Source organism: Carlito syrichta, unplaced genomic scaffold (assembly GCF_000164805.1).
Source record: "Carlito syrichta isolate Samal-C Ts95f unplaced genomic scaffold, Tarsius_syrichta-2.0.1 Scaffold163527, whole genome shotgun sequence".
NCBI lineage: Eukaryota > Metazoa > Chordata > Mammalia > Primates > Tarsiidae > Carlito > Carlito syrichta.
This window is the reverse complement of record NW_007107623.1, coordinates 216,355-226,243: the sequence shown is the minus strand read 5'-3', so window position 1 is coordinate 226,243 and position 9,889 is coordinate 216,355. Positions and strand designations below refer to the sequence as shown.

At 40.1% G+C, this 9,889-nt stretch overlaps 1 protein-coding gene across 2 annotated transcripts in view; it reads left to right on the top strand.

The window, feature by feature from the left end:
* Positions 1–6: 6 nt before the first annotated feature.
* AGK (acylglycerol kinase) overlaps positions 7–9,889 on the top strand; it is a 104,414-nt gene continuing 94,531 nt past the window's right edge. For both annotated transcript variants that reach the window (XM_021709125.1, XM_008051100.2), the window contains exons 1-2: positions 7–61; positions 4,674–4,780. In XM_021709125.1, the coding sequence (XP_021564800.1) occupies positions 4,680–4,780 (101 nt within the window). In that variant the 5' untranslated portion in view covers positions 7–61; positions 4,674–4,679. The remainder of the gene's footprint in view (positions 62–4,673; positions 4,781–9,889) is intronic.

The following is a 9,889-nucleotide window of genomic DNA, read 5'->3' as shown; positions in this document are numbered from 1 at the left end:
GAACCCGGGAGCCAGGAGGGAACACACAGGAAAGGCAGGGCTGTGAGCCGGACCGGCCGTGGTGAGTGCGGCAGTAACTGGGTTGAGAGCGAAGCGCCGGGCGCGGGGGCGAGACGCGAGCGGGGGCCCCGGGGCGTGGGGCAGAGAAGGGGCTGGGCCCGCGGGGCCCGAGTCTCCGGGCCGTGGCGTGGGCACCGCGAGTGCGGGGTAGGCGCGGCTGCAAGGTGGGCGGGCGGGCCTGGCCGGCGCGGCGGGAGGGCTCCGCGCGGATACCGCGGGCGCAGTGGGCGCTGTGGAGGCCCAGGCTGTCACCAACTTGTGGACTCTCGTTCACTTTGTCCCGTGGGCTTCAGCGTCCTCATCTGCAAGATGGGGCCAGTGGTATCTGATCCATTGATGGGCTGGTTGGTTCATTCATTCTGGGCGCTTTACTAGGTTCTGGTGCTGCAGATGGAGAGGCAGACTTGCCAGGGAGGGCCTCACCGCCTCTCACGTCAGGAGAGTCGAAAACAGAATTTGAGAGTTCTTTGGAGGGGGGCGGGGGACCCTAATCTTAAGACAAGATTTGTTAATTGGAACTTATAAAATTTTCACTTTTGCTGAAATTGGGGAATGAGAATTCCAGTGGTTACTTAGAAGGGAATATACATTGTTAACTAATGCATAGCTAATGCACATTGTGATAACAAATACAGAAAAATTTACAAAGTGTGTTCACAGTCCTGCCACATGTGATCCTCATGGACAAATGAGGTAATCAGAACAGGTGTGTACCCTCATTTTAGTTGTGAAGAAACAGACAGAAGTTAAATGACTTGCCCAGGCACTCACTACCAGTAAGTGACAAAGCCAGGACTAGAATCTAGTTCCAGACCGTTGAACCAGTGCTCTCGCCACTACGCTGGGTTGCCTACATAGTTCCACATTTTCTTTATAATACACAAATCATTAATTTGTGTTAAAAAGGAAGTTCCATTGGGACAGGGATGGACATTGAACAGACTTATTAATTCTTAGATTGTTCTCCAACTTATTATTGGTATTCTTTTCACTCATTCAGTACCTTGGGTGATTTTATCTGCACTCAAACTTGACCTCATTCACACCAATTGAGTTCCAACTCTATATCTTCCAAAATTCTCTTGGCTTCAGACTGCTAAATCTACACATCTACTGGACATTTCCACTCAGATGTTCCATGGGTGTGTCAAATTCACTGTTTCCTAAACAGCACACCCTACTTTTTCTCCACAAAACTGCAACCAAATCATTTCAATCTAAATGATTGGAATTTTTATTTAGCCAGTCACCCAAGCACAAACTCTGGCTTGTTCTTCCTCTCTTACCTCCTACAATTAATTGGTGACTAAGTGCCGCCAATTTCTATTTTCTAAAGGTCTCCAAGTCCATCCTCTCTCTATCTCAGTTGTTCATTCCTTTAGGTGCCTAGAGATTATGGCAATGACTTCCTAATGGCTTTCTTTAGCTTTAATTTCAGCTTCTACAAGTCCATTTTCCATTTTATAAAGGGATCTTTCTGTAGCTCAAATATGATTACATCACACACCTGCTTAAATTCCATCAAAGTTTTTTTGTTTTCAAAATAATAGCCAATGTCTTCAACAGTATCCAAAGTCCTTAGTGTGGGCAAGGTCTTTTCTAATCTCCCCATCCCTACACACCCCAAATCTTTTGTTTCTAAACCACTGTTTCTCTGAGTCTGGTATGGTGCTGACCTTTATGGCCATCATGAGAGTACTTGTTAAAAATTGTGACAATTCATTACTAGAACAAATGAGATTCTTGAGGAAGGGGACAATGCCCAAGAATCTAAGTTTTTAACAAGTTCGGGGTATTTTAACAAGTTCTATACCAAAGATTGAGAACCCCTGTTCTAGGCACTCTCCATCCAATATTTACCCTGCTCTTTATGCATACCAGACTATTTATGGGTTCAGTACATATTACCCCAAAATATGGCACTCTGGCATTGCAGGAAGTGGCAAAAGCAGGAAGGCCACTCTCTGACCTCCCAGTCTTCTCTGAAGCAGGGCATAGAGAATTCTCTGACCTTCCTCGTAAAAGACCTTCATGTGAGAGGTGCCCACTCTATACTTAGAGGAAAGGAATGCCCTTATCTCTGAAGATCCGAACACACAGAGAAGAATGAACAAACAGGGCTTGCTAAATTCTCCCCAGCTTATTACCATTAAATCATACCTCCTTTGTCCAATCATACTTCTACACAACTCCACTTGTCATCAAACTTAGCATAAATATACACAGATTTCCCTGTTTCTTTGGATTTTCACTTCTGAAGGCTTTGTATCACATAAAACTTACATTAAATACATATGTAAGCTTTTCTCTTGTTAACCTGTCTCTTGGTATAGGAGCCTCAGCCATCAACCTAGCAATGAGTGAGAAAAGAAATCCCTTCTCCCCTATACTACCTGCCTGTGTTACTCTGAACATACCTTGCTGCCTTTTATGACTTTGTACACTGTGCTTGTTTGGGCTACTCTAACTTAAATACCACGGACTGTACGGCTTAACCAGCAGAAATTCTCACAGTTCTGGAGGCTGGAAGTCTGAAATCAGTATACCAGCATGGTTGGGGGCTTGGTGATGGCCCTTATCCTGGTTAATAGATGACTGTTTCTTGCTGTATCCTCACATGGCAGAGAGAGCCCATCTCTCTATTCTAATCCTATTCATGAGGATATCACTTTCATGACTCAGTCACCTCCCAAAGGTCCCCTCTCCTAATACCATCTCATTGGGGTTTAAGACTTTAACATGTGTATATGGTCATACATTCAGACATTGCATACATAATGCCCCTTCTTTCTTTGGTGACTTCTCATTCTTCAAGCTTCAGGGAAGATTTCCCTGACTGTGTACCACCCCTCACCCCTAGTCTAGATTATGCCCATTCTTGCAGACACTCACAGAGCCTAGTGCCCCTTGACCTTAATCCTAGGTATTACAACTATAATTGTGTTGTCATTGTGAGTTTAACAGCTGTGAATACTTGAGAATGAGACTTATGCTTCTCTACCCTCGCATCCAGTGCAGAGCCTGGAATGTAGGTGTTTATGAAAGGCCTCTTGAGTGAATGAGTGGTTTATGCCAGATGGAGAAGAGTTCAAGAATTACTTGGGCCTTTACGATTCTTTATGTATCAGTCTAGACAGTGTGTGGGTTTCCCAGGAATGGGGGGGATCCCTGGCACTGGCTTCATTACTGCTTGTAGTAAGGACGTGTCTTCCCTTGAGAGGAATTTTAACTAATGGGATTTAAAGGGAGTAATAAAAGAATTAGACTTTTCAGTGGAAGCAGCTTTTTTCTTAGTCTATTTATCTTACATATAGTCGTAAAAATTTTTTGTTTACATTTTTATCTGTTTAGAAAATAATAATTCATTTAGAAACTTAGAAAATACAATGCAATTTTTTTTTTTTTTTGAGTGAGAAAGCAGGATTTATTGAGAGGACAGAAATGCTCCCACAGTGGGAGGGGACCCGAAGGAATTGCCCCTGTTGCAATTTTAAAACAAAATAAACATTAGTGACCATCCCAAACCTAAGAGGGAACTACTTTAAAATTTTGTTTTTGCCCATTTAGTATTTGTTTGATTTATATTCGTGTTGGAGCATAATTAAGATAATACCAATTATATATGACTTTTTATTCTGCTAATTTTACTTAACACTATATTTTGAGTTTTTTCCATATAAGTAAAAATGTCTAGTAAAAAGAAATTTTAATTGTCACGTAGCTTATACATTCAACAGATATTTCTTAAACAGCTATTATGTGCCAGATCTTACTTTAGTCATGGGACACAGTGATAACCAGAAAAAGGCCCTACTTTCACAGAGTTTACAATTCAGTCGAACAAGCTAATCAACAAATTAGCAAATAAATATAAGTATTACTAAATGATAAGTGCCATGAAGAATAAGGATACTCTATATTGTCTCTCTGTTTTTAGTAAAGTCTTGCTGTTTACCTTCTTTAAAGGAGTGTATGAGCATCTGCCTCATTTTATTATGTCATCAGTGAATGTGATTATTTAAAAATTTTATTAATTTTGTAGATGAATAGTGATAATTCTTTGTAATTGTTATGTCTATTCAGAAAGTTGAACATTTTTACACAGCTATGTGCATTGGCTCTTCACGGAACTTGCTGTGCTGTTTTTCCTATTGAGGGCCTGGTGCTTTCCTCTACTATTTTGAACAAGGCCTTTGCGTTACTAACATGTTGTTGGGTCCCTTGTAAGATTATCAACAAAGGTAGTGAGGCTGTAGGAGGACAGAAAAACCAGAGGAAGCCTGGAATTTTCTTCCTCTTTTTCTGCCCCTCTTTGTTCCTTCTAATACAATGAGGAAAAAGTGATCAAAGAAGAAAGAAGTGTAGTTTAGGTGGAAAGATGTGCAAAAAGAAAGGAAGAAAGGTGGATGGGCAGGTGAGAAGACGGATGTGATAAGAACGGAAGGAAGATGAGCTGAGGCTAGAGGAGAACTGGTAAGAAGGAAAAGGAGTGAGGGGATAAAAGAGTGGAGGGCAGAGAGATAAAAGAGTGGAGGGTATGCTACATGATTACTCTGGATTAATTATGCTTTTCCTTTTTCTTTTTTGTCTTTGCTAACCTAACACATTTCCAGGAGAAGATGACTGTGTTCTTTAAAACACTTCGAAATCACTGGAAGAAAACTACAGCTGGGCTCTGCCTGCTAACGTGGGGAGGCCATTGGCTCTATGGAAGACACTGGTAACTATCCTACAGCCCTACCCCACCTTCACCCCAACAACAAAATAACCCAGAAAGGCATGAGGTTAGCAGCTTGTTCAGCTGTGCTTATCTCTATAAAACATGTGGCATAAAAGAAAAATAAATGCTATTCAAATCAAAGACAAAGGCTTCTTGTTGCAACTAGAGAAGTATAGTTGGAACTATACTTGTATTCTAGTGGATTTAGATGATAGTAGTGAGATCAGAAAGGAGGCTATTTTTATTTATTTATAGAAGAAATTAAGGCCCATTCTAGAGTGAGACAAGTATCCCAAGTTAGTAGTAGACAGGGAACTCATGTCTCCCTGGAATTTTATTCTTCAGTCTTTTACCGTAACCTCTTGATTACCAACACTCTCCTAGCTGCACGCTTACTGAATCTGCTTCTGCCATCACCTCTGACTATCCTCAACTATCCCATTAGCTCACATTAATTTAAAGATAAGACTTCCAAACCTTGTGTCTGAATGAGGAATTCAAAGGAGTTATGGGTTTTATTAGACTTCAGGCATGGAGGAAGAAGAAGAAAGTGCCAGAACTCCTCTTCTGACTTAATATGGTAATAAGATCTAAAGAAACAGAAGTTTTTGTGTAAAAATTATACAAATTATTAAAGCAACCAATCAAATTGCAGTCTTTTGGGGATGAGGGCTACATCTTAAGTATGTAGCAACACTGAAATCCAGGTTTCTTAAATGACCGCTTTGTTAAACAGAACACAGAACAGTTATAGTTTGTGTCGAAAGTCCCACATTGGAAAGAGATCCATACTGGTATTTTGTGAACATTCTCACTTCGCCATCATCAGTAGTAACTTTATGATGTGGCATGGAGTCTGCTGTTTTTTGCAGCTGTGGAGAAGTTAGAACATAGACCCCTGCTCTTCTCTGTAAGTATTCTCAAGGTCAAGCACTCAAATTCCCTTGGCTAGCATCTAAAGAAGAGAGCAGACCTAAGAAGTTTGACATTTGGAATGTAAGAAGAAAAAGGGTGGAACAGATATTTTAATATGTGGAGAGGCTGGGTGTGGTGGCTCATGCCTGAGATCCCAGCACTTCAGGAGGCTGAGTAGAAAGAATCATTAGAGCCCATGAGTTTGAGACCAGACTGGGCAACATAGTGAGACCTCATCTCTAAAAAATAAAAAAAAAAAATTAGCCAGGTTTGGTGGTATGTGCCTGTAGTCCCAGTACTCAAGGGTGCTGGGGTGGGAGAATTGCCTGAGCCTGGGAGTTTGAGGCTGCAGTGAGTCGTGACTCTGCCACTGCACTCCAGTCTGTGCAACAGAGACAGACATCAATTCAAAACAAACAGACAAACAAATCAAAACAAAAAAACCCAGCCAATTGCCGTGGCTCACACCTATAATCCCAGCACTTTAGTAGGCCAAGGCAGGAAGATCACTTGAATCCAGAAGTTCAAGACCAGTGTGGGCAACATAGCGAGACTTTATCTCTATAAAGAATTAGCTGGGTGTGATGGCACTCACCTGTAATCCCAGTTGCTTGGGAGACTGAGATGGGAGGATTGCCTGAGCACAGAAGGTCAACGCTGTGGTGAGCTGTGATCATGCATGCCCCTTTACTCCACCCTGGATGACAGAGTGAGACCCTAACTCAAAAATAAAAAATAAAAAAAAGCCAAAATAAACAACAACAAAAAAATGGAGCATGCAATGTTTGATTTCTCATTTTTTTGCACTTTAGTACCCAAGGAACTGCTCCTATACCTCCTTTGCAGAAGCATTCAATCTAGGCCATGGCCAATTCAATCGGGGGAACTCCCCACCCACTGGGGATTGCTGCTGTTTCTACACCTAGGTGACGATTTAAGGAACTGTGTCCCCTGTTCAGGATGTCTTTAGAGATACCATAATAATTTCTTGCCCATGTAGTCTTGAGATTAAAAAAAAAAACAGGCCCATTAAGTCACCAGCACTTAATGGAGGCCTCATTCTAAATTGCATCTGAAACAGCTTGAACCAGGAGTGTGGTAGGACCTTGGAGGCCTCATTTTACTATTTCCACTCCTGACATTCAAGGTTATTGCCCCAAATACAAACTCCCATTGTCCTACTGCTCTTCTTTTTCTCAGACATTTTTTCCTGCATTATTTTGTACTTTTAGCTTTTTTAAAAAATTGTGGTTTAAAAACAGAAATTTTCACTTCAGTCATTTGTAAGTTTACAGTGTCATCACTCTCGTAGCTGGACACTGACTGAATCTGCTTCCTCCATTCCCTCTGATTATCCTCATCTATTACATTAGCCTACATTAATTTAAAGGGAAGTCTTCCAAATCTTTTATTTGAATAAGGAATTCAAAGGAGTTTTATTAGTCTTCAGGCCTGAAGGGAGAAGAAGAAAGTCTGAAGTTTGGAGGTGTTAAGTTTATTCATGTTGTTTTGCAACAGACCTCTAGAATTCTGTACCCATAGAACAACTGCCCATTTCCCCTGCCCTCCAGCCCGTGACAACCACTGGCCTACTCTCTTGTTTCTGTCAGTTTGACTATTTTTGATACCTCATATCGGTGGAATCACACACTATCTTTTTATGACTGCTTATTTCACTTATAATGTCTATAAGGTTTATCTTTATTGTTGCATATTGTAGGATTTCCTTTTTTAAGACTGAATAATATTCCTTTGTATGTGTACACCACATTTTCTTTAAACTTAAAGATATATTTTTTACTTTTAAAGAGGTATGGCTTTTACATCTGTCAGTGGGCATTTTGATTGCCTTTACTTCTTGGCTATTGTGAATCTGCTGTAGTTAACATGGGTGTGTGGATATCTCTTGGAGACCCTGCTTTCAGTTCTTTGGTTATGTCTGGAAATGGGATTGCAGGATCATCTGGTAGTTCTATTTTTAATTTTTTGAGGACTTTTAAAACTGTTTTCCACAGCATTATTTTTCAGTCCCACCAACAAGGCACAAGGTTTCCAGTTTCTCCATATCCTCACCAACACTGGTTATTTTCTTTGCTTTTTTTTTTCTTTATAGTAAGTCATTGTGGTTTTGATCTGCGTTTCTCTAATGATTAATGAAGTTGAGCATCTTTTCATATACTCGTTGGTCATTTAAAAATCTTTGGAGAAATGTCTGTGTAATTCCTTTCCCCATTTTTTGTCAACTTTTTTGTTGTTGTTGACTTGTAGTTCTTTATAGATTCTAGATATTTACCCCTTGTGAGATACAGTATTTGCAACATGTTTTCTCCTGTTCTGTAGGCTGCCTTTTTACACTGTTGATTTTGTCCTTTGATACACAGCAGTTTTTAAGTTTGATGAGGTCCCTTTTGTCTATTTTTGTTGCTTCTGCTTTTAGTCATATCCAGGAAATTATTGCCAACTCTAGTGTCGTGAAGCTTTTCTCTGTGTTTTCTTCTAGGAGTTTTATAGTTTTAGGTTTTATATTTAGGTCTATAACAGATTTTGAGTTAATTTTTATATATGGTATAAGGTAGAGGTTCAGCTTCTTTCTTTCGCATATGGATATCTAGTTTTCCTAACACTTTGTTGAAGAGACTGTTCTTTCCCCAGTTGTGAGGTCTTGGCATTTTTGTTGAAGATCCTGTGCATGAGGAGTTATTTCGGAGCTCTCTATTCTGTTCCATTTATTTATATATCTGTATTTATGCCAATACCACGCTGTTTTGCTTACTGTAGCTTCGTAATATGTTTTAAAATCAGCACATATGAGGTTTCCAACTTTGTTCTTTTTCAAGATTGTTTTGGCTACTTGGGGTCCCTTGAGATTCCATATGAATGTTAGGAAAACACCATTGGGATTGCATTGAATCTGTAGATTGCTTTGTAGTATGGGCATTTTACTATATGTGGTGGTGTGTGTGTGTATCTATGTACCCAGGCTGGAGTCAGTGGCATGATCATTGTTCACTGCAGCATTGAACTCCTGGGCTTAAGTCATTTTCCTGCCTCAGCCTTCTGAATAGGGACTACAGGCACATGCCACCAGGCCTAGCTAATTTTCTGATTTTCTTATAGAAGCAACTATGTTACCCAGGCTGGTCTCAAACTCCTGGACTCAAGTATTCCTCCTGCTTTGTCTCCCACAGTGCTGGGATTATAGGTGTGAGCCACCATACTGAGCCAACAATATTAAATTTCTAATCCATGAACGTGGATGTCTTCCCATTTAATTGTATCATCTTTAAATTCTTTTCAGCAATGTTTTATAGTTTTTAGTGTATAAGTCTTTAGTGTATAAGTCTTTCACACCCTTTGTTTAGTTTATTCCTAAGTATTTTATTCTTTTGATGCTATTGTTTTTTCTGCTATATTTTTATTTATTTATTTTATTTATTTATTTTAAAGATATGGGATATAGTTCAGGGTTAAGTATACAAATGTTCATTTGTATCTTGCCCCCTATATACATATCCTATTATTCTTTTGTTTGTTCCATCTTCCGTAAATAAAATGTTTCGAGCACCTTCTATGTACTGAGCCTTCAGGATGACATTAAGCAAGACAAACAGTGCCTCTGCCTTTAGAGTCTCATAAGAAACAAACAGAACAAAAAATTATAATAGCCAGGTTTGGTAGCTCACACTTGTAATCCCAGCACTTTGGGAGGCCAAGCAGTCGATGAGTTGTGCCCCTCCCTCCCCTGGCAGTTTCCCTCAATTGCCAATCCCACCCCCCTCCCCTGGCAGTTTCCCACTACTGCCAATCCCTTTCTCATAATATTCTGATAATTGTTCAAGGTCTGCTTACTAGTGAGAACATATAGTACTCTGTTCTTTGTTTCTGTGATTGATCACTGAGTATGATAGACTCTAAATCCATCCAATGATGCTGTTGTTAATGGGATTATTTTCTTAACTTTCTTTTCAGATTGTTCATTGCTATCATATAGAAATGCAGATGATTTATGTGTTTTATATCTTGCAACTCTGTTGAATTTATTTATTAGTTTAGCAGGATTTTTTGTGTACAATCTTTAGGGTTTTCTACATATAAGATGATGTCGGGCTCGATGACTCAGCCTGTAATCCCGTGCCTTTGGGAGGCTGAGGTGAGTGGATTGCCTGAGTCCGCGGGTTCAAGACCCATCTGGGC